Source organism: Lepidochelys kempii, chromosome 9 (assembly GCF_965140285.1).
Source record: "Lepidochelys kempii isolate rLepKem1 chromosome 9, rLepKem1.hap1, whole genome shotgun sequence".
NCBI classification, from domain to species: Eukaryota; Metazoa; Chordata; order Testudines; family Cheloniidae; genus Lepidochelys; species Lepidochelys kempii.
The window spans coordinates 491,587-517,207 of record NC_136388.1 but is presented as its reverse complement, the minus strand read 5'-3'; the positions used below and the strand labels follow the sequence as shown (position 1 = coordinate 517,207).

Genomic DNA, 25,621 nt, shown 5'->3' with positions numbered 1-25,621 from the left:
CATTCATCCAGCCCATACTTCCTTAACTTGCTGACAAGAATACTATGGGAGACCGTGTCAAAAGCTTTGCTAAAGTCAAGAAACAATACATCCACTGCTTTCCCTTCATCCACAGAACCAGTAATCTCATCATAAAAGGCGATTAGATTAGTCAGGCATGACCTTCCCTTGGTGAATCCATGCTGGCTGTTCCTGATCACTTTCCTCTCATGCAAGTGCTTCAGGATTGATTCTTTGAGGACCTGCTCCATGATTTTTCCAGGGACTGAGGTGAGGCTGACTGGCCTGTAGTTCCCAGGATCTTCCTTCTTCCCTTTTTTAAAGATTGGCACTACATTAGCCTTTTTCCAGTCATCCGGGACTTCCCCGGTTCGCCACGAGTTTTCAAAGATAATGGCCAGTGGCTCTGCAATCACAGCCGCCAATTCCTTCAGCACTCTCGGATGCAACTCGTCCGGCCCCAGGGACTTGTGCACGTCCAGCTTTTCTAAATAGTCCCTAACCGCCTCTATCTCCACAGAGGGCTGGCCATCTCTTCCGCATTTTGTGATGCCCAGCGCAGCAGTCTGGGAGCTGACCTTGTTAGTGAAAACAGAGGCAAAAAAAGCATTGAGTACATTAGCTTTTTCCACATCCTCTGTCACTAGGTTGCCTCCCTCATTCAGTAAGGGGCCCACACATTCCTTGGCTTTCTTCTTGTTGCCAACATACCTGAAGAAACCCTTCTTGTTACTCTTGACATCTCTGGCTAGCTGCAGCTCCAGGTGCGATTTGGCCCTCCTGATAACATTCCTACATGCCCGAGCAATATTTTTATACTCTTCCCTGGTCATATGTCCAACCTTCCACTTCTTGTAAGCTTCTTTTTTATGTTTAAGATCCGCTAGGATTTCACCATTAAGCCAAGTTGGTCGCCTGCCATATTTACTATTCTTTCGACTCATCGGGATGGTTTGTCCCTGTAACCTCAACAGGGATTCCTTGAAATACAGCCAGCTCTCCTGGACTCCTTTCCCCTTCAAGTTAGTCCCCCAGGGGATCCTGGCCATCCGTTCCCTGAGGGAGTCGAAGTCTGCTTTCCTGAAGTCCAGGGTCCGTATCCTGCTGCTTACCTTTGTTCCCTGCGTCAGGATCCTGAACTCAACCAACTCATGGTCACTGCCTCCCAGATTCCCATCCACTTTTGCTTCCCCCACTAATTCTACCCGGTTTGTGAGCAGCAGGTCAAGAAAAGCACCCCCCCTAGTTGGCTCCTCTAGCACTTGCGCCAGGAAATTGTCCCCTACGCTTTCCAAAAACTTCCTGGATTGTCTATGCACCGCTGTATTGCTCTCCCAGCAGATATCAGGAAAATTAAAGTCACCCATGAGAATCAGGGTATGCGATCTAGTAGCTTCCGTGAGCTGCCGGAAGAAAGCCTCATCCACCTCATCCCCCTGGTCCGGTGGTCTGTAGCAGACTCCCACCACTACATCACTCTTGTTGCACACACTTCTAAACTTAATCCAGAGACACTCAGGTTTTTCTGCAGTTTCGTACCGGAGCTCTGAGCAGTCATACTGCTCCCTTACATACAGTGCTACTCCCCCACCTTTTCTGCCCTGCCTGTCCTTCCTGAACAGTTTATAACCATCCATGACAGTACTCCAGTCATATGAGTTATCCCACCAAGTCTCTGTTATTCCGATCACGTCATAGTTCCTTGACATCACCAGGACCTGCAGTTCTCCCTGCTTGTTTCCAAGGCTTTGTGCATTTGTATATAAGCACTTGAGATAACCTGTTGATCGCCCCTCATTGCCAGTATGAGGCAGGAGCCCTCCCCTCACAGACATTCCTGCCTGTGCTTCCTCCCGGTATCCCGCTTTCCCACTTACCTCAGGGCTTTGGTCTCCTTCCCCCGGTGAACCTAGTTTAAAGCCCTCCTCACTAGGTTAGCCAGCCTGCTGGCAAAGATGCTCTTCCCTCTCTTCGTAAGATGGAGCCTGTCTCTACCCAGCACTCCTCCTTCATGGAACACCATCCCATGGTCAAAGAAACCAAAGCCTTCTCTCCGACACCATCTGCGTAGCCATTCGTTGACTTCCACGATTCGACGCTCCCTACCTAGGCCTTTTCCTTCCACGGGGAGGATGGACGAGAACACCACTTGCGCCTCCAACTCCTTTATTCTTCTTCCTAGAGCCACATAGTCCGCAGTGATCCGCTCAAGGTCATTCTTGGCAGTATCATTGGTGCCCACGTGGAGAAGCAGGAAGGGGTAGCGATCCAAGGGCTTGATGAGTCTCGGCAGTCTCTCCGTCACATCACGAATCTTAGCCCCTGGCAAGCAGCAGACTTCTCGGTTTTCCCGGTCAGGGCGGCAGATAGATGACTCAGTCCCCCGGAGGAGAGAGTCCCCGACCACCACCTTCTAGTGATCTCTCTCCTGCCATCCATCTCCACCCTCTGACAGACAGAGGCTAGGGTCACCATTCCTTACCCATCCTGGCTAATAGCCATATTAAAGTTTCTTAAGTCTGGAGCAGCTGGTGACATGGTGCTGGCTCTGCCTATTTACAGGTGAGAAAAGATGGGAAGGGAGATGAAATGAAGAGCAAAAGGAAGCAGCATGCTTAAAAGTTCAAACTCATCTCTTTAAAGATCTAGTGACAGAGGATGTGGAAAAAGCTAATGTACTCAATGCTTTTTTTGCCTCTGTCTTCACGAACAAGGTCAGCTCCCAGACTACTGGGCAGCATAGCCTGGGGAGGAGGTGACCAGCCTCTGTGGAGAAAGAAGTGGTTCGGGTCTATTTAGAAAATCCGGACGAGCACAAGTCCATGGGGCTGGATGCGTTGCATCCGAGAGTGCTAAAGGAGTTGGTGGTCCGGTTTTGTTCAATATCTTCATAAATGATGTGGAGGATGGTGTGGATTGCACCTTCAGCAAGTTTGCAGATGACACTAAACTGGGAGGAGAGGTAGATACGCTGGAGGGTAGGGATAGGATACAGAGGGCCCTAGACAAATTGGAAGATTGGGCCAAAAGAAATCTGATGAGGTTCAACAAGGACAAGTGCAGAGTCCTGCATTTAGGACGGAAGAATCCCATGCACCGCTACAGACTACGGACCGAATGGCTAGGCAGCAGTTCTGCAGGAAAGGACCTAGGGGTTACAGTGGACGAAAAGCTGGATATGAGTCAACAGTGTGTCCTTGTTGCCAAGAAGGCTAACGGCATTCTGGGCTGTATAAGTAGGAACATTGCCAGCAGATCAAGGGATGTGATCATTCCCCTCTGTTCGGCCTCATCTGGAGTACTGTGTCCAGTTTTGGGCCCCACACTACAAGAAGGATGTGGAAAAATTGGAAAGAGTCCAGCGGAGGGCAACAAAAATGATTAGGGGTCTGGAGCACATGATTCATGAGGAAAGGCTGAAGGAACTGGGATGATTTAGTCTGCAGAAGAGAAGAATGAGGGGGGATCTGACAGCTGCTTTCAACTACCTGTCAGGGGGTTCCAAAGAGGATGGATCTAGACTGTTCTTAGTGGTAGCAGATGACAGAACGAGGAGTAATGGTCTCAAGTTGCAGTGGGGGAGGTTTAGGTTGGATATTAGGAAAAACTTTTTCACTAGGAGGGTGGTGAAACACTGGAATGCGTTACCTAGGGAGGTGGTGGAATCTCCTTCCTGAGATATTTTTAAGGTCAGGCTTGACAAAGCCCTAGCTGGGATGATTTAGTGGGGGATTGGTCCTGCTTTGAGCGGGGGTTGGACTAGATGACCTCCTGAGGTCCCTTCCATCCCTGATATTCTATGATTCTATGATTATAAAGACAGCTGAAAATATGGAAAAATATTGTAATTATTACCTGGAAAAGTAAGCAATTGCTGTAGTTGTCCCATGGAAGTTATACAATTAGAAATGGAGGAGAAATGAGCTGTGTGATCACAAACAGGAGAGGAGATAATCCTGTGAGACAGTATTTCTACTAATATTACTCCTGTGGGAAATCTGTGTCACTGCAGCGCAGCAGAAAAATGCTCTCCCCCCATAGATTCTCTTTGCTTCCTTGCAGGAAATGGTTTCTGAGGGGAAGCAAAGAGAAACTGCACCAGTGCTCACTCACTCACCCCTCCCTGGCAGCTCAGACATATCTGTTTGGGCAGTGGGGGAAGAGATATATTACTGGGGGAGGGGGAGTCTGTGGATGCACCAGCATGCACCACTAATGCCCTGGGGCGTTAGTCCCAGCTGGGGTGGGAGAGGAGGATGGAGATAGATTTCCCCCTCCTCCTTCCCTGCACAGAGCAGCCAGGGCTGACTCAGATCAACCCCCAGAAACTTGCCCTAGCTGCAGGAAGCTTTGCACCGTGGGGAGGGGTCTGGGTGCGGGGGTGGGGGGGAGTGTTCTGGGGGGTGGGGGGGAGGGGGTTGTGTGCAGGGGCATCTGGATTGGGCGGACAGGTGTAGCAGCTCCCTGCACAGTGACCCCCCCCACATCAGGAGCCCGCCACACCCAGAACCCCCCACCGAGCCCCCCTGACCTCCTACCTCACCAAGCCTCACCCCCTGGATCAGGAGTCCCCCCTCCCCCCACTGAGCCCCAACCTTGAGACGTCAATTAGTCCAGTCCCCTGCACTCATGGTGGACTACATAATGTAAGTTGTAGTCTGAAATTCATTTGAAATGTAAGAAAATCTGAGATGGAGGAGAAGTTAGTATAAGGAGCACATACTGTCTTAGGTGAGCATTTTCAGTACATCTGTAGGGAACTTTGTGAAATTTTGAGGTGTGCTAAATTTGTACCACAGGCTCTGCTCTTCAAATATATGCTAGCATTTAGTTAAAGTGAGTTCCCATTTCTTTTTGGAAGATTTTTATGCTAGGGAATTTAGGTAAGCATGGATGGAATGAGATGTGTGGCTGTCGCGTGTTCTGGGCACCAGTTCGTAACATCTGTTTTTGACTGTCATTCAGCATTACAGGCATGGGAGCCAATTACAGTAGAATCTCAGAGTTTTGAACACCTCGAGAATGGAGGTTATTCGTAACTATGAAATGTTCGTAACTCTGAACAAAACGTTATGATTGTTCTTTCAAAAGTTTACAACTGAACATTGAATTAATACAACTTCGAAACTTTACTATGCAGAAGAAAAATGCTGTTTTTAAGCATCTTAATTTAAATGAAACAAGCACGGAAACACTTTCCTTAAATTGTCAAATCTTATATAAACTTTCCCTTTATTTTTTAGTAGTTTCATTTAGCACATGTATTTGCGTTTTTTTTATTTTTCCGTCTTGTCTCTGCTGCTGCCTGATTGCGTACTTCCTGTTCCAAATGAGGTGTTGACCGGTCAGTTCGTAACTTCGGTGTTCTATTGTACTGAATAGTGATTTTCAACATGTTTTGGTTACCTGTGCTCCCAACTCTGTTGCTTTGTTTTTTCTCTGCTTCTTCAGAGGCAGATTGAGCAGCATCCAGTTTCTTTATAGCTAAAACAATAGAGAAAAGCTTCAGAAATAGCAAAAAAAATAAAATAAAATAAAATAAAAAAAATCCCCTAGATAAAATTCCACTGATTCCAATCATTAAGGGTTCAGTTTGCTTTATATGCAGTCATACTGTTGAAAGAGTGAGCACTGATTATTATCCCTGTGCTGGGATGGACTCCTCTGCATCTGAGGAAAAGAAGGCCATCTTGTCAGATCCTCAGCTTGGGCACCAATCAGTCCTTGTAACAGAACACCCAAGCATGGACCCAACTGTTCTGGTAGCAAGAATGGCTTCAGCTGGGTCAACATGCTCCATCCCCCTCCATCCCCCTCTGCTGAGATATGATGATTGAGAAGGTATGTGTGGATGGGCATACTTCACACAAGGTGAACTGCTGTCAGTTCTCAAAACCTCCACTGTCCATTTGTTTGCCAGATTCTTCAATTTGGGTATAGTGGCAATGGTTTTAAAAACAATTACTACAAAGAAACCTAAAAGGAAGGCCAGAAGGGGGAGATCCTGAAAGGGAGTTAGGAGCCTTTTAATAGGAGTTTTGCAGCTAACTGCCTTTCTGTGTCTTTGAAAACCTCTTTCAAACATGGATAATGAAGACTTACAATTCTGTGAGGCCAACTTCTCTTCTTTGAGGGAAGCTGGAAGAACACTTGAGTTTCCTGAGGTCAGGGAGAACCTCATAGCACCCTTGAGCTCTTCACAAGTTTTAGCTCTGAAGGCCAATTCTTCCTGTAGTAGAGAGCTGGTGTCTTTCATCTCAGTGGCCAAAAGACCTTATTGCTTGAATGAATTACAGAGGTCCAAGGAGGAGAGAGGGTACATTAGACACTATTTAACAAGGTGCATACATGTAATGCAGATGTCCCTTGCTTTTCGAAAAAACTTATCTGGGTTACAGGAGAAGCACTGGAGGAAATAGGAGTATCTGCAAAGCAATGGCAGGAAGGAGAGAAAAATTAACTAGAAAACATTTCTATACTTTTTTCTTTGCAAAATCTTTTTCTTTGTGGTGGTAGCTATTCAAACTATTGTAATTAATATGGTGGAAAAATACTGAAATAATCCCTACTTCCCAAGAAAGAAAAATAACTTGAATATGGGTTGTCAAAGCAGGAGCTGCGGAGTTGCAAGCACCCTTCCTTCTTTATGGCTTGATGGGAGGAGAGTCCTGAAACATTTCTCTTGTAGAAATATTGAAAATACTGAAAACTGCTAGGGTAGAAAAATTGATTAGAGTAATTTGACTTCAATGTAATTGATGTCAATGCATTTTCAGAGAGCTCAGCCACTAGGTGGTGTTGCTACAACAGAGGATGTCTGCATCCCTTATTATAACAGCTACATGAACTGCATGAATTAAGATTGGCTCTTTTCAGTAAATTGGAAAGTGAATGTATTTATTTTAATTTAAAAAAGGAAGTATAAGCAGCAACAATTAGCTATTCCCAGACCTCCCACAGCGGGCAGCTCTCCTCGGCACTGGTCCCGCCGGCACCACGGATGGACCCAGTACAGGTGGCGCGTTCCACTCTGGTGCCGACAAGAATGTCGGCATTGAGCCTGACGATGATCCCTGCAGCAGACGCGGAACCTCTGCAGGGTGCCTGTAAACAGCCATTGGCGCCCACTAAGGCTAAGGCAAAATTGCTGCAGACATTGGCTCATGCTCCATGACCCACAGCACTGCAGCCCATGGAGCAGCAACAGTTTTAAATCAGGCTGATATCTCCGTGTCCCCAGAACCTGACTCTCCTAGGCAACGAGCGTTCACTCTTTGAACAGTCGGTCTCACCAACCAACCTGGCCGCCCTCACTGAGAGTGAGAATGACATGCAGCAGCAGGCAGAGTTTTCCCTGCCTAAATTTCCACCCACACCAGAACCATACCCATTTCAAGGCATGACACCTCACAAGAACCAGCCTCAGTTTCCCTACTTTGTCCCCCCATGGACGGGACCCCACTTTTCCTACCCTATGCATTGGCCTCAGTGGTACCCTTGGTCGGCCCCTCCTGCCACTCCTTCTCTCGGACCCTCCACCAGCCACAAGTCTGCTCTGCACCTCTATCTCCAGCTACATCTAGAGTTCCTGAACCCCCCCTTGAAGATGTGGGTTATGAACCTTTCCCTGAATCACCTGTTCCAAACTCCCCATCAGCTGCAGATGAAGCTCTCCACCTCCACAGAACGTGGATGATTTTAAGCAGTTCCAGGATCTTTTCAAGAGGATGGCACTCAGCCAGGACATTCCATTAAAGGAACTGCAGGAGACACAATACAGACTCCTCAAAAGCCTCCAACCATCTGCTCCCTCAAAGATCGCACTACCCATAAACGAAGCCCTCTTGGAACCTGCTGACACTCTATAGCAGACCCCTGCCTCCAACCCACCGACATGTAAAAAGGCTGAACGTAAATATTATGTACCTGTAAGGACGTAGAATTCTTATTTTCCCATCCACAACCCAACTCTTTGGTGGTGGTTGCAGCGATGCACAGAACAAAACAGCCACAATACTGGACCACTCCACAAGACAAGGACTCAAACAGCTTGACCTTCTGGGCTGCAAGGTTTATACCTCCTCCACTCTGCAGTTCAGAATTGCTAATTACTCCGCCCTCTTTGCAAGCTACGACTATGAAAACTACAATAAGCTATTTGACTTTACTGCCCCTATCCTAGAGGACAGAAGAGCGGACTTTAAATCAGTCCTTGTCGAAGGTCAGTTGGTGTCTAGGATGGTGCCACAAGCATTCCTGGACATGGCAGACACAGCAGCCCGCACTACTGCCACCACAGTGGTGATGCGCAGGTCTTCCTGACTGTCTGCATCCGGTATCGCTGAAGATCTGCAGACCAAAGTGGAAGACCTTCCCTTTGATAAAGAGAAACCTTTTTCAAAAAAAAAAAAAAAGTCCTTGACACCGTGAAAGACTCTAGGGCCACTCTATGCACACTGAGGATATACCTGTCCCTCCCCAGGAGACAATGGTATCAACCTTATCAGAGGTCCCACACACAACAATATCACCGGCCCCAGTCCAGACCATGTGATATTAGGAGGAACCGCAACAGACGTCCCAGGCGCAAGCAAAATCATGCGCAACCAACTACATCCCACACATCGGGAAACAAACAATTCTGAAGCATTGGTCAGAGGTCTGTGTGACCATCCCTCGGCACCACCGCCTATTTCCCCATTTGGCCACTGCCTTCAGGTTTTCCACCATGTCTGGCAACAGGTCACACAGGACTGATGGGTCCTGGACATAGTACAGTCAGGCTACTCCATCCTTTTCATATCATGCCCGCCCACCCTTCCCAGTCCCTCTTCAGGGACCACTTTCACGAGCATCTACTTCAAGCAGAAGTGGCTCATCTTCTACAGCTAGGTGCAGTGGAATCGGTATTGGCACATCGGGGAAAAGGGTTTTACTCTCGCTATTTTCTGACCTAGAAGAAGGGCGGAGGATGACGACCTATACTAGACCTATGCAGACTGAACAAATTCGTACGTGTACAGAAATTCAAAGTGGTCACATGGGGCAGAATAATACCCGCACTGGAACAGGGGGACTGGTTCACAGCCCTTGACCTACAGGATGCCTATTTTCACATATCCATTCACCCAGCACACAGACGCTTCCTGCGATTCACACTCGGACATGACCAATTTCAATACAGAGTGCTATCATTCAGACTCTCCACAGCACCGAGAGTGTTCTCCAAGACTTTAGCAGTAGTGTGGTGGCCCACCTATGCAAACACAGAATTGTACTTTTCCCCTACCTAGACAACTGTCTTATCAAAGGCGGTTCATATGACGAGACATTAAAGGCAACTTATTTTACCATCTCCCTCTTCCACAGTCTAGGCCTGCAAATAAAATTCCAAAAATCCACCTTGATATCCATGCAGCAAATCAAGTTCATCGGAGCTCTCCTGGACTCAATTCTGACCAGAGCCTCACTCCCACACACCAGATTCCTCATTATTACGCAACTCGTGCGCACGCTCTCTGTCCGCCCCAGAATAGAGGCACGAATGTGCCTGCAGCTTGTTGGCCACATGGTAGCCACCACCTTCGTGATCAAATACACCAGGTTACATATGAGATGCCTTCAGGGTTGGCTCAGCTCCAGCTACAAACCCAGCAGACACAGCTTCCGTATGACGCTAACTCCTCCCGCAAAGGTATTAGCCTCCCTACAATAGTGGACAAAACCAGAAAACTTATACAAGGGCATCCCCTTCCATCAAAATTCTCCTGTGCTCATGCTCACGATGGATGCTTCCCTGATAGGTTGGGGAGCACACCTAGGAGATTACATGACATAGGGCCGATGGTCCCTATCAGAGACGTGTCTGCACATAAACCTTCTAGAGGTCAGAGCAGTCAGATATGCCTGTCTTCACTTTCTCCTTATCATATGGAACAAATCTATTCGGGTCTTGACAGACAATATAGAATGCATGTTCTACATCAAAAGATGGGCAAGCGCGATCGCACTCCCTATGCACAGAAGCCATCCCAACGATGGAATTGGTGCATAAAACATTACATGGAGATCACTGCTTCCTACCTGCCTGGATGTCACAACACTACACTCAGCAGACACTTCTCTCAAGAACATGAATGGGAATTTCATCCCACGATACTACAACAGCTCTTCTCCCACTGGGGCACCCCGTCGATAGATTTGTTTGCCATAACACAAAACCACAAATGCCATCTACTCTGCGTTCCTCATTCCATGGAGAAAGACACTCATGTATGCTTTTCCACTGGTCCCACTGATACACAGCGTCCTGCGCAAGATCAGAGAGGACAAGGCCAGGGTCATACCTATTGCCCCAGCTTTGCCCAGACAGACATGGTATCTTTACCTGCTGCACATGTCCATCCACCCTCTTCAGGGAGTCATCTCATGAGAGAATCCTATTAGAGGAAGTGGATTCCCTCTTACAAAAGTGAGCCCTAGAGGAGATTCCACAGCAAAACTCGGGAAAGAGGTTCCACTCCTGTTATTTCCTAATCCCCAAGAACATCCTTGACATTAGAAACCTCAACAAATTCATAAACATTCAAGGTCAGGATGCTCATACTAGGGGACAACATTCCTTTCTTGTCCCAGGGAGATTGGTATGCGGCTCTCAACTTAAAGAAAACCTTTTTCCATGTGGTAATCAGATGCACCTGTATTAAGTACCTCAGGTTCTGTGTAGGGGCAAGCCTCTACCAGTTCCTAGTCTTTCCATTTGTCTTGTTTACAGCACCAAGTCTTCATTAAGTGCCTTTTAGCTGCACACCTCAGATGCCAAGGCATATTCGTTTACCTATAACTGGATGATTGGTTCCTAAGGTCCAGCTCTCAGCGGAATTTCTTTCTTATGATTCCTTACATATGTAACCTCCTGCAATCTTTGGGCCTGCTAAACGACAGGGAGAAATCGTCTCTCCAGTCTGCACAGAAGATCACCTTCACTGGAGCAGCCCTAGACTCCACTCGGAACTTTGTCTTAAAGGACAGATTCCTGGTAATCCTCAGGAAAAAAACAGTACAAACCACACAGTTTTTTTGTATATTCCTTGTTTTACTACCCTCATCTGCCTAAGTTGCACCTTTTGCTCGCATGCGAATGAGACATCTTCAGCTATGTCTCTGAGAGCTTTAGCAGCTTCGTTTGTGGGAGAACAGAGACAGTGTCCTCAAGGGAGACCCTCCCTCCTCTAATAGTACAAAAATTAATGTAATGATACTGCTAGTCTGGGCTGGGGTGAATGCTACCAGGATCTCCCAAGTATACAGCCAGTAGAATGCTCTGGAGTCCAGAGTCCATATAACGATATTTGATCTCAGAGTGGTATAGTGGGTCCTCATGGCCTCTGCCCATGCCTACACCATTGTTTGTGAGTACCTGTACTAGTCAGTACCATGGCCATGTACTACATCAGCAAGGGGGGGAGCACACTCCCAGATTCTGACCACAGAAACTAGAAAACTCTTTCTCTGGTATATTCAACATCACTTCCAGCAAGTGGGAGAAGATGACTTAATCAGAACAAAGTTTCAGGTCAAACATGAGTGGTGGTCCTTGAAAAGAGAGGAGAGGAAGGTGATCAGGAACAGTCAACATGGATTCACCAAGGGCAAGTCATGCCTGACCAACTGGATTACTTTTTATAATGAGATAACTTGCTCTGTGGATATGGGGAAAGCGGTGGATGTGATATATCTTAACTTTAACGAAGCTTTTGATACAGTCTCTCACAGTATTCTTGCCAGCCAGTTAAAAACGTATGGATTGGATGAATGGACTATAAAGTGGATAGAAAGCTGGCTAGATTGTCGGGCTCAACAGGTAGGTGATCAACGGCTCGATGTCTAGTTGGCAGCCAATATCAAGCGGCGTGCCCCAGGGGCTGGTCCTGGGTCCGGTTTTGTTCAACATCTTTATCAATGATTTCAGTGATGGGATTAGTTGCACCCTCAGCAAGTTCACAGATGACACTAAGTGAGGGGAGAGGTAGATACACTGGAGGGTAGGTATAGGGTCCAGAGTGACTTACACAAATTGGAGGATTGGACCAAAAGAAATATGATGCGATTCAACAAGGACAAATGCAGAGTCCTGCACTTAGGAAGGAAGAATTCCATGCACTGCTACAGACTAGGGACCAAGTGGCTAAGCAGCAGTTCCGCAGAAAAGGACCTGGGGATTATAGTGGACGAGAAGCTGGATATGAGTCAGCAGTGTGCCCTTGTTGCCAAGAAGACCAACAGCATATTGGGCTGTATTAGTAGGAGCATTGCCAGCAGATGGAGGGAAGGGAGTCCAGCGGAGGGCAACGAAAATGATTAGTGGGCTGGGGCACATTACTTACATGGAGAGGCTGAGGGAACTGCCCTTATTTAGTCTGCAGAAGAGACGAGTGAGGGGGGATTTGATAGCAACCTTCAACTACCTGAAGGGGGGTTCCAAAGAGGATGGAGCTAGGCTGTTCTCAGTGGTGGCAGATGACAGAACAAGAAGCAACGGTCTTAAGTTGTAGTGGGGGAGGTTTAGGTTGGATATTAGGAAATACTGTTTAACCAGGAGGGTGGTGAAGCAGTGGAATAGGTTACCTAGGGAGGTAGTGGAATCTCCATCCTTAGAGGTTTTTAAGGCCCGGCTTGACAAAGCCTTGGCTGGGATGATTTAGTTGATGTTAGTTCTGCTTTGAGCACAGGATTGAAGGAGATGACCTCCTGAGGTCTCTTCCAACCCTAATATTCTATGATTCTATGAAACAAACAGTAACCTTATCACTTTTTCATAAGTGGGGTAAACCATTAGGCCTTACTTGGGAGGTCTGACTTTAACGTGTGGCAGTCTGTAGCCAAGTTCACAGACTCGCTGCTGGAGAATTCCAAGCAGGAGTTCCTGGCTATTTTAGAGGAAGGGAGGAATGTGGCATGACCCTCCCTTCAGGCAGCCTCTGACGCAGTGGACTCAGCAGCCAGCTCCATTGCTTTGGCTGTGTCAATGAGATGAGCATCGTGGCTGCTATCTTCAAGGCTGTCGACGGAGGCCCAGCAGTCAGTTCAGGACTGTTTTTAATGGCCTAGCCTTGTTTGTAGAACACATAGAGTCATGATTATGTGGGCTTAAGGACTCTAGGGCTACTCTGCGTTCCCTAGGTCTCTATATGCCGGCCCCTGATAGAAAGAGGTTTAAGTCACAACAGTCTCAAAGATCGAGTGGTCAGGCCCGACCGGAGCCCTATCGTAAAAAGGGCAAGGGCTACAAGCGCTGTCTAGGCCAACAACCAGTCTTGTCCTCCCACTCGGGCTCTTCCCGCTCCCCATCTGGAAACAAGCAGTCGTTTTGAGGGTGCGCCCAAGGGTGACCTTCCAGTCTGCAGCCAGGATCCTGCATCCCTTTTGTTTTCAAACCATCTGTTTCCTTTCCTCCCTGCATGGGCAGATATAACATCGGACCAGTGGGTCCTCAGCACAATGGCAGTAGGGTATACCCTACAGTTTATTTCTATCCCCCCGCCCCACTCCCCTTCCCTGTCCCTCTTTAGGGACCCTTCTCACGAGTAACTTCTCGCCTAAGAGCTGCAAGCTGTCCTGCGAGAAGGGGCCGTGGAGGGAGTCCCCATGCATCTAAGGGTATGTCTTCACTACCCGCCGGATTGACGGGCAGCGATGGATCCAGTGGTGATTGATTTATTGCGTGTAGTCAAGTCGCGATAAATGGATCCCTGAGCACTCTCCTGTCGACTCCTGTACTCCAGCTCTGCGAGAGGCGCAGGCGGAGTCGATGGGGGAGCGGCAGCAGTCGACTCCCGGTGGTGAAGACACCACGGTAAGTCGATCTAAGTATGTCAACTTAAGCTATGTTATTCACGTAGCTGAAGCTGTGTCACTTAGATCAATCCTCCCCACTCTCCCCCAGTGCAGACCAGGGCTAAGAGGGAAAGGGTTCTACTCTCGATCAGTGTTCCCTCTATATCCAGCATGCCATATATATCAAGGCTCTACATCTCTCTAGCATCCACAACATGCTGGCGGATCACCTCAGCAAGTCATTTTTTTCTCATCACGAGTGGTCCCTCCACTCGGATGTCGTCAAAATGACCTTCCAAAGGTGGGGAACTCCCCAAGTGGACCTGTTTTCCACCAGGCAGACCAGGAAGTGCCACCGGTTCTGCTCCCTTCAAGGGCTCGACAGCAGATCGCTTTCCAGTACTTTTCTACTGTCTTGACCAGCCGACCTGATGTATGCCTTCCTGCAATCCTGCTCATCAGCGGGGGCCCTCCGGAAGATCAAGAGGGACAAGGGCAGAGTTGTCATGTTTCTCCCAGCATTGAATCATAGAATCATAGAATATCAGGTTTGGAAGGGACCTCAGGAGGTCATCTAGTCCAATCCCCTGCTCAAAGCAGGACTGATCCCCAATTAAATCATCCCAGCCAGGGCTTTGTCAAGCCTGACCTTAAAAACTTCTAAGGAAGGAGATTCCACCACCTCCCTAGGTAACACATTCCAGTGTTTCACCACCCTCTTAGTGAAAAAGTTTTTCCTAATATCCAACCTAAACCTCCCCCAGTGCAACTTGAGACCATTACTCCTTGTTCTGTCATCTGCTACCACTGAGAACAGTCTAGAGCCATCCTCTTTGGAACCCCCTTTCATGTAGTTGAAAGCAGCTATCAAATCCCCCCTCATTCTTCTCTTCCACACCCCCAGTTCCCTCAGCCTCTCCTCATACGCCATGTGTTCCAGTCCCCTAATCATTTTTGTTGCCCTCCGCTGGACTCTTTCCAATTTTTCCACATCCTTCTTGTAGTGGGGGGGCCGAAAACTGGACACAGTACTCCAGATGAGGCCTCACCAGTGTTGAATAGAGGGGAACCATCACGTCCCTCGATGTGCTGGCAATGCCCCTACTTATGCATCCCAAAATGCCATTGGTTCAACATGTTCATGGACTTGGCAACAGCACCCCCATGGACGCTTCCCAACCATCCAGGCCTGCTCTTTCAAGTTCATGGGAGGTTGCTGCATCCGAACCTTGCTTCTCTCCACCTCACAACATGGATGCTGCGTGACTGAAACCAGAGGAGCAGGCCTGCTGTAGTCAAGTCCAGCGAGTTCGTTGGCTTGTAGAAAGCCCTCCACTAGAGTGACTTACCTGGCGAAGTGGAAGTGCTTCTGCTGGACATTGGAGCAGAAGATCTCTCTGAGCTAGTCTTCTCTGCAGTCCATTCTGAATTACCTGATTTACTTGAAACCTCAGGGCATGTCTGTCTCCTTGATCAAGGTGCCCCTGGGGGTCCTTCCGTCCCTGCATCTAGGGCAGATCAGTATTCTCGCATAAGATGACGGTCAGGTTCATAAAAGGCCTTGAGAGACTTTTTACACCGGTCTGGAACCCAGTGCCTCAATGGGACCTAAACCTAGTCCTCTCTCGGCTCATTGGCCCTCCCTTCTAGCCTCTAGCCTCCTGTTCTCTTTCACATCTGTCGTGGAAGGTTGCTTTCCTTGTGGCTCTAACTTCAGCGAGGTGGGTCTCTGAGATTAAAGTTCTTATGTCAGAGTCCCTGTACATGGTGTTCTACAAGGATAAGGTTCAGTTGCATCCCCATCCTGCTTTCCTTCCAAAGTTGGTGTCGCCTTTTCATGTTAACCAGGATGTTTTCTTCCTGGTCTTCTGCCCGAAGCCTCGTGTGTCCAATGAGAAGAGGCATTTGCACTTCTATCTACACATAAGAATGGCCATACTTGATCAACACCAGTCATGCATCTAGCCAAGTTTTCTGTCTTGCGACAGAAGCCAGTGCCAGGCGCGTAAGATGGAATAAACAGAATAGGCAATCATCGAGTGATCCATCCCTTGTCATCCACTCACAGCTTCCAGCAGTCAGAAGCTAGGGATGTCCAGAGCATAGGGTTGCATCCCCAACCATCTTGGCTAATAGCCATTTATGGACCTGTCTTCCGTGAACTTATCTAATTCTTTTTTGAACCCCGTTATAGTTTTGGCGTTCACAACACCCTTTGGCAACGAGTTTCATAAGTTGATTATGCCTTGTGTGAAGAAGTACTTACTTATGTTTGTTTCAAATCTGCCATCTATTAATTTTTTTGGGTACCCTCTGGTTCTTGTGTTATGAGAAGGAGTAAATAACTCTTCCTTATTTACTTTCTCCACACCATTCATGATTTTATGAGCCTCTATCATATTCCCCCTTAGTTGTCTCTTTTCCAAGCTGGAAAGTCCCAGTCTTTTCAATCTCTCCTCATATGGAAGCTGTTCCATACCCCTAATCATTTTTGTTGCCCTTCTCTGTACCTTTTCCAATTCTGATATATCTTTTTTTGAGATGGGGTGACCAGACCTGCACACAGTATTCAAGATGTGAGCCTACCATGGATTTATATAGAGCCATTATGATATTTAGTGTCTTCTCATCTATCCCTTTCCTAATGGTTCCTAACTTTGTTAGATTTTTTGAGTTCCGCTGCACGGTGAGTGGATGTTTTCAGAGAACTATCCACAATGACTCTAAGATATTTCTTGAGTGGTAACAGCTAATTTAGATCCCATATATTTTGCATATATAGTTGGGATTATGTTTTCCAATGCGCATTTCTTTGCATTTATTAACTTTGAATTTCATCTGCCATTTTGTTGCCCAGTTTTGTGAGATTCCTTTTTAACTGTTAGTTAAGTCCATAGCAGACAGCTATCTTGAGTAATTTTATATTGTTTGCAAATTTTCCCACCTCATTGTTTACACGCTTTTCCAGATCATTTATGAATATTTTGAATAGGACTGGTCCTAGTACAGACCTCTGAGGGACACCACTATTTACCTCTTTCCATTCTGAAAACTGACCATTTAATCTTGTCTACACAGTTCAGATATAAAGCACTCTTTATTTCTACCTAGAAAAGACTATGCCCATTAGAAAATCCAATATATAATATTATGGGGAGAGATGTAAAGTGCAATCTACTAACTCTCACTGAATGAGGAGCTGTGTAGAGCTTTGTTACGCCTTACACATAGTACCAGTGCCTCATGGCTTAGACACTCTACAAGAGGCATAGCAGCTTCAGTAGCATGCCATAGGCCTATGTCCCTTGTGCAGATATATAAAGCAGCAACTTTAGTTGTGTCTATTTAACTAGACCTCCTTAACCATTTCCGCTTTATGGGGCACAAATGCCTTTGGAGAAGAAAGAGGGGTTACTTACCAGTTAACTGTTGTTGTTCAAGAGTTATCTGTGAATTCACACTACCTGCCCACTTTCCCCTCTATTCAGTGTTCTGTTCAACATCAGGATTCTGCAGTCTAGGAAGAAAGAAACTGAGGTAATCTGGGAGTGCATTTCCTTATATAAATCAAGAAGACTGCTTGTAAACAACAAACAGACACAGCTTTTCAAGATTCAGAGTGGTAGCCATGTTAATCTGTATCAGCAAAAAAACCAATGAGTCCTTTTTCTTTTAGCTTTTCAAGACAATTCCTTGGGTGCCATATCCCACTAGTGAATAAAAAGAGGTCACTCAAGCAACAAGTTAAGTAACCTCTCTTTTTTCTCTAGTGTTAAATGGATGTCTTGGGGAAGTTACAGAAGCTATTTACATCTTATTTGTTGCATAAGACTGTAGAATATTAATATAGAACTCTGGGGCAAAGAGTTTCTTCCATAAGCAAATGATCAAATATTTTCTTAAAAGGCCACATTGTCTTTCTGATTGCTGTGCAGAAACACAAAATGTGTTCATATGTCTCTTGTTATTTTGAATAAGCATCATAAGCAGAATGTACAGCTTTTACTTAGTCAGTGTTTAGTAAGTCTCATTTGTTCAGTCATTAATAGGTGATACAAAGCCTCATTTCAGCTCACCACAGCTTTGAACAGACAGTTTGCGCCATTCTACTACCTACTGACATCTAAAATGTTTGTAACAGAACAATAGATCAAATTATTTCTTCTTCTGTCACGTCTGCTCCATAAGGAGTACTTATTTTCTCTGCATACATTACAAATTCAAGGCAGTCATTAAGTGATTGATTCAATAATCTTTTTTTTTTTTAAGAAGCAGCCTGTGATTAAAATGCATACTTGATATTTTCTTGTAGTCAAGATGCAACTGACTTTGTTTGCCCCATGATAGAACATCTGGTTTAGAGTGGCTGTTCAAATCTGCCCTTCCTTAGTATGGGCATAATTAACAGAATCTGAAGAGGAGACAAAAATGGAAAAATTGTAACAGATGGAACTTAAATTAATTAAGAGACTGCAACAGCAGTAGGATACATCAGTCAGCATCTGGTCATCTTTATAACTGCTTATCTTCATTCTGGGTTTTCAGTGACTTGGGTGATTTTGGTACATCAAGAAAACTCAAAAATTGCTTTAAGGTCAGAATGTTTTTTTCGATGTGGCATGCTAAAAAGATGAGCAGGAAATTTATTAAGAATGTACGGAAATCCAGACAGTTTAATCTACACATTTTGGTAGGTCAGTTGAGATGTTATTAATATTTTATTATAAATTTATTGCCCTGTGCAAATAGTCCTGCACTGGAATAGATTTGCTAATATAATTGTACTTGCATATTTCTTATTGCTTTGTGTATCTGAAATAAATGTTTAGCTGTGTTCTTTACAAATATGTCTAATGCATGCATTGCTGGGCTTTGATAATTTCTTAGCATTCAAGTACTGAAATGGTTTATAACATAATAATAAGACGAAAATCAATATACCATAAAACATGGGTATTAAGCTAGCAGTTCGAACTATATTAAAATGAGATATTTTAATAAGCAAGCAGTGTTAAAGATGTTAATTTTAATTATTTGATATCTTTTTCTAGTTGTACAGATCTGTTACATTTCAGATATACCGGCTTATATTTAGGAGTATACAAATTTACAGTGTAGTAATATTGCACTTCCTTGGAATTTTGTTTTAAAGAGGCTAAAGGAGGGGTGGGCAAACTACAGCTCACACTCGCGGGCTGGATCCAGCCTGCGGGATTGCCCCCTGTGGTGCCCCACGCCACTCTCAGAAGCGGCCGGCACCACGTCCCTACGCCCGGGGGGGAGGGGTGGGCAGAGGGCTTTGTGCATTGCCTTTGCCTCCAGGCACCACCCCCCGCAGCTTCCATTGGCCAGGAACGGGGAACCACGGCCAATGGGAGCTTCAGGGCAGGTACCTGGAGGCACAGCAAGGGCAGCGTGCAGATCCCTGTGACAGACACACACACCCACCCCCACCCACCCACCCACCCGCCAGGGGCCGCACAGGGATGTGGTGCCGGCCACTTCCCGGAGCAGCACGGCGTGAGGCCAGGCCAGGCAAGCAGGGAGCCTGCCCTGGCTCCGGTGCACACCGCTGCCACCCTGGAGCCCGAACCCTGCCCTGATCCCCCTGCTGCACCCCACACCCCTCCTCCACTCCAACTCCCTGCCCTGAGCTCCCTCCCACAGTCCGCACCCCTCCTGCACCCCTGCCCTGGGCCCCCTCCTGCATCCCAACCCCCTTCCCTGAGCCCCCTTATACACCCTGCACCCCTCCTCTGCTCCAGTCCCTTGCCCTGAGCCTGTTCCTGCACACTGCACCCCCCCCCCCCGCACTCCCTCCCGCACCCCAACCCCCTGTCCTGACCTTGCATTACAATTTCTGCACCCAGATGTGGCCCTTGGCCCAAAAAGTTTTCCCACCCCTAGGCTAAAGGAACTAAAAATAACCGATCTATTTTATTCTATATTGATTTGATTGTAAATATCCAACTTTGTTTACTTATTCTCTAGGAAAAGTTGCACTCCCTATATAAAGTAAATCAGTTAGTTCATTAGGTTTGCTCTGCTTATTTTAGTTTTCCAGATACAATTAATTATATTAATTGATGGTAAGAGATGATGCATGTTATTAGTCAGTGTAGTTTATACACAAGATTTTCAAGCAATTGGCTGTCTTTGGTCAAAATAAGTAATTATTTTCATGTAATTGTCATTTGCAGTTGTCATTGTTCATTATAGAATATGCTAAGATTTCAATTAAATGTGCAAGAATAAATCTATTTTGGTTTCATGATTTGATATATGTTCTTCAGGAATGTGATATAAAACACTATGTTACGCCACACTATAGTTTTCTCTAGCATGTTAATAGAAATTGATGTTGAAGATGTACATAATCTAAACAGTTTTGTTCTATGTGTTGATGTATAACCTGTATTTGGAACATGTGAGCTTTAGTACAATGTATAGTAAACGGTTCTTTAGAGTCCTTGTTAAATGTAGAAAGTGCAAGTGATGCAGTAGTATGAACACTGCAAGATGTGAACAAACCTCTCAGCTCATTTAACTGAGGTTGAAAATTTAGGATTAAAAGAAACAGGTAATAATTGATCGTTAGTAATGTGTGTACACTAGGAGTATCGATCTCCTCTTTATTTTTAACTGGGTAGGTTACATGCATGAGAATTGTAATTATTTTTAGGGCCCTACCAAATTCACAGTCTATTTTGGTTAATTTCATGGTCATAGGATTTTAAAAATCGTAAATTTAATGATTTCAGCTATTTAAATCTGAAATTTCATGGTGTTGTAACTGTAGGGTTCTGACCCAAAAGGAGGTTGTGGGGGAGGAGAGGTCACAAGGTTATTGTAAGGGGTTTCAGTATTGCTACTCTTACTGCTGCTGATGGCAGCGCTGCCTTCAGAGCTGGGTGGCCGAAGAGCAGCGGCTGCTGGCTGGGAGCCCAGCTCTGAAGACAGTGTCACCTCCAGCAGCAGCAAGAGGTAAGGATGACATGGTATGGTATTGCCATGCTTACTTCTGTGCTGCTGCCTTCAGAGCTGGGACCTCGGCCAGCAGCTGCCACTCTCTGGCCGCCAGCTCTGAAGGCAGCAGCACAGAAGTAAGGGTGGCATGGTATGGTATTGCCAACCTTAGTTTTGCGCTGCTATTGGGGAGGCACCGTCTTCAGAGCTGGGCACCCGGGCAGCAGCCGCCGCTCTCTGGCCACTCAGTTCTGAAGGCAGCGCAGAAGTAAGGGTGGGAATACTGTGATGCCCCTACAATAACCTTGGGACTCCCCCAGAACCTCTTTTGGGTCAGGACCCCCAATTTGAGAAATGCTGGTCTCCCCCATGCAAACTGTATTGTATAGGATAAAAGCACTCAAAAGACCAGATTTCATGGGGGAGATCAGATTTCGTGGTCCGTGACGCATTTTTCTTGGCCGTGAATTTGGGCCCTAGTTATGTTGCTTAGTTGTAGACATGTCAGATTTATTGTTACAAAAATCAATAGCTAAGCTGGCCTTTTTTTAGCATTAGTTACAAAATATATTGTGAAATTTTGTTCAGCATTTCATCTGGAGTAACCTCTTCATCCCCTCTCCAACTTCGTGTGGGAGTTCCAGCAGACTCCATCCTTGGCCTTCTTCACTTTTCTCTCTGCATCTGAATGCTGGGAAGTTCAACTACCACCTCTATTCTGATGAGTCTCAGATCTTTGCCACTACAGATCTGTCTATTCCTGTCCAAGCTGAAATATCAGCCTGTTTTTCTGACATCTCCTTATGGATGTCAAGCCCAATGTTTAACCTCAGTGCGTCCAAAACAAAGGTCTTGATCTTTCCCTTCCATCCCTCCTTCCTTAGTCACTGTGGTCAACACCATTCTTCCTGTTCTTCAGTTCTGTAAACTAAATGTTGTGTTTGTCTCAGCCGTTTCTCTGTATCTTCAGATTCTTTCTGCTTCTTCATGCATCACATCTAAGATCCAGATTTCGTCTCTGTCCACACAGATGAAACTCTTTGGTTTAAGCCCTTATCTTGCTTCTTGACTACTGTCCTATGGCCTTCACACATCATTTTACCCTGGCTATATCCATTCAAAGTGTAGCTGCAAAGATAATTTTCCTGACCCCGTCATTTCAAACACATTACCTCTCTTTTTGCATCCCTCCACTGGCTCCCCTTTCTCAGCTGTATCAAAAACAAACTATTTGTCGTTGCTTTCAAGGCCCTTCTCGGGTTATGTTTGACCTTTTTATTATCTCTTTAATGCTATTGAGATACTGACTCTCAACTCCTCTCTGCCAGTGATGCCAGCAATCATAACGCATATGTTACATTTTGAAACAAACTTCTTTGTGCTTTCCCTTGTGCCACCTGCTATGTATGGAATGAGTTCTCCTAAGCATCCACAAAGATACCTCATTGTCCTCCTCCAAACTCTTTTCTGACACTGTGCCTTAAGAAATCTTAAAATCTGCTAGGCATCTGGCAGACTGTGGCCACTGCCTTTCCAAATGATGTGTATTATCTCATCATTTTCTTGTCTGTCAAAATCCCCCTTTTCTGCTTGTCTTTTAGTTCAGTCCCCTGCACTCATGGCAGGACTAAATATTATGTAGATATTATTATGTAGATTTTACCTGGCAGGATAACCTGCTATTAAAAATCTCCAGTGACAGAGATTCCACAACCTCCTTAAGCAACTTATTTCAGTGCTTAAACACCCAGACAGAAAGTATTTCCTAATGTCCAACCTACACTGGCCGTGCTGCAATTTAAGCCCATTGCTTCTTGTCCTATCCTGAGAGGTTAAAGAGAACAATTTTTCTCCCTCCTCCTTGTAACAACCTTTTATGTATTTGAAAACTGTTATGCCCCCATTTAGTCTTCTCCAGACTAAACAAACCAATTTTTTTTTCAATCTTCACTGGTAGGTCATGTTTTCTAGACCCTTAATCATTTTTCAGAGTAGCAACTGTGTCAGTCTGTATCCGCAAAAAGAAAAGGAGTACTTGTGACACTTTTCTCTGGAATTTCCCCAATTTGTCCACATCTTTCCTGCTTAATTATTTCCTCCATTATCTTTCCGGGTACTGAAGTTAAGCTGACTGGTCTGTAATTCCCTGGATAGTCCTTTTTCCCCCTTTTATAGATTGGCACTTTATTTGCCCTTTTCCAGTCCTCTGGAATCTCACCCATCTTCCCTGTCTTTTTGAAGATAATCGCTAATGCCTCAGATATCTCCTCAGTCAGCTCCTTGAGTAGTCTAGGGTGTATTTATTTCATCAGGCCCTTGTGACTTGAAAACATCTAACTTCTTTAAGTAATTTTTAACTTGTTCTTTCTCTATTTTAGCCTCTGATCCTACCTCATTTTCACAGGCATTCATTTTGTTAGATGTCCAATTGCTATTAAATGTTTTGGTGAAAACTGAAACAAAATGTCATTTAGCACTTCTGCCCTTTCCACATTTTCTGTTGTTGTTCCTCCCTTCCCTTCCCCCTTGAGTAAGGGGCCTACCCTGTCCTTGGTCTTCGTCTTGCTTCTGATGTATTTGCAGAATGTTTTCTTGTTGCCCTTTACGTCTCTAGCTAGTTTAATCTCGTTTTGTGCCATGACCTTTCTAATTTTGTCCCTACATACTTGTGTTATTTGTTTATATGCATCCTTCTTAATGTGTGGTAGCCATGTAAGTATGCGTTGTGGTGATTCATCCACTGTTTGTGAGGAAGTTGTGGTTTCAGATCTTTTATTTTATTAAATAGATTTTCATACTGGATTGTATATCATTATAAATAATCTTATATAGAAACGTACTGTAGACTTTTCCGCAATCATCAAAAAAAAAAAAAAAAAAAAAAAAGACAGGCTTAAGCTAAACCCTTTTATATTTTTGTTCCATTCCCTTATTACTCATTTCAATCTCACTATTAGAGGAGGTGTTCTATATCTTTTATGAATGGCTGGCTATAAAAATCTGAAGTGTAAATTCTCAAAGTTAATTTTTATTGTAAATGACCTTTTAGAGGTTTCTTATATGAGGCTTTTATTTCTGTCCATGAAGATAAGTAGAGCAAGTAAAACATAAATCCCAGTAGCAATAGTGCATCTCAGTCTTGTTTTATTAAGAAGCGGCTAAGTCTTCCAGTGAATTTCAGAGAAGAGTTTTTAAAAACATCTGTTCTGAAGAAAAGGTTTAGGAGAGGAAATACACATTAAAATTAAAATAGATTTTAAATGCATAAGTTCGTTAGATATTAAGTTATTAAAAATAATATGGAATTAGTTCTCATTGAAACAAATTTGAAAATAACCATAACCATACATGACATTGTTGATATGGATTAGAACCTTAGACCCACCTGGGGTCAAAATGTACATCCATCAGTTGTAAGATGCAATGCAGTGTTAGTTTTGCTAATTAATGATTTCCTGCCTTTAATCATGCTTCCCAAAAGCACTGTAAATAGGTTAAATATAAATATGTAGAACAAAGTGATTGTGCTGCAGTAAAGATGGATATCCTCCTCTCCCCATCCTCTTTATGTCCTTGTTTTTAAAGCAAAGTATTTGCTTAACTAAAAAAGAAAATCAATGGTAATGTAAGCATTTTCCTGGAATGTTGTCTTGGGTAAGTATGCCATAAGCTTATTTTAGTTGTTCAGTTAAAAACATTTTACTAGTGCAGTTAGTGAAAAAGTGCAATTACATATATGTTCTCTGTTTTTGTTCATTTCATGTTTATAATTTAAGCAGTGACAAGATATAATTGGATTTTACTACTGTTAGTGATTGCAACTTGGTAATTTTGTGATCCAGGCTTTCCCCACCCAGTGCATTTTTTCAGGCAGCCACCGAGGGTCTTCATAGTCCAGCGCTTGTAGCATCCTACTGTACCTGTTAATCGACTCACTTCCTGGCTTTCAGTCTGTCTAGTTACCAGCTAACAAAAGAACAAGAGCTTTCGATCCTTGCAGACGTTGGAAGGGATAATAGTGCAAAAGAAAATCAAGTTTGATTGATTTTTGATTGCAATAATGAGTACATTCTCAGATGAGTAACAGGTATAGAAGATTTACATGCCAATAGATACAACTTGGAGGAAAAAAGGAGCCTCAGTTATAGAGATTGTTGTTTCCATGATTTACAAATGATGCTGCTGTAATTCTAGCTGCAGTTTTTACTGATCATTCATTGCTGAGCAGTTGGTAGGGAAGTAAGACTGCCTGGGAACCACCTGCAGAGCTGCAGAGATGAATTACATTTTCGGAAACAACACGCTCCTGTACTCTCGTGCCAATCGAGGCAGCAACACTGTCTCCAGCCATAGCTTTGTAGGCCCTAAACAGAAGCAGTGGGCAAAAAAGGGCTCGATAGACGAGCTACGAGCTGAGGCTCAGCCTTCTCGTTGGCAGCAGATACTGGCATTTTTCACAGGGGGACACGGTTTCATTGACTGCATTTCAGTAGCTGCCAGCTCCACCCAGGTAATGTAGGACTTGTTGAAATTATTTTGTATGTGCATTCTGTGGTTACTAATAATTCAGAAATAGCAGGCTGTAATATATACATTCCCTATGTAATCTGTAAGTAACGTTTGTGTATCTATCCATTTCTAAATCTTTTAAATGAAGTTTGACGTAGTATGTTTTAGGATTACTGCATGAAAATGGAATTAAACTGATTTAACATTATATAAAAAATGCCCTATCATTTTTTAAATAGTCTCACTTGAAACGGAAACCATTAAAATATAAAATTGAATATGAATTAGTGACATTGAAAAATCGAGCTAG

General features: G+C 44.8%; 1 protein-coding gene across 39 annotated transcripts in view; it reads left to right on the top strand.

The window, feature by feature from the left end:
* The window catches only part of DLG1 (discs large MAGUK scaffold protein 1), a 441,560-nt gene that overhangs the window by 106,731 nt on the left and 309,208 nt on the right, over window positions 1-25,621 (top strand). For 5 of the 39 annotated variants that reach the window (XM_073358957.1, XM_073358956.1, XM_073358954.1 and 2 more), the window contains exon 1: window positions 25,064-25,312. The exons of the other annotated variants lie outside the window; for them this stretch is intronic. In XM_073358957.1, the coding sequence (XP_073215058.1) occupies window positions 25,079-25,312 (234 nt within the window). In that variant the 5' untranslated portion in view covers window positions 25,064-25,078. Of the gene's footprint in view, window positions 1-25,063; window positions 25,313-25,621 lie in introns of those variants that run through there. 39 annotated transcript variants of the gene reach the window in all.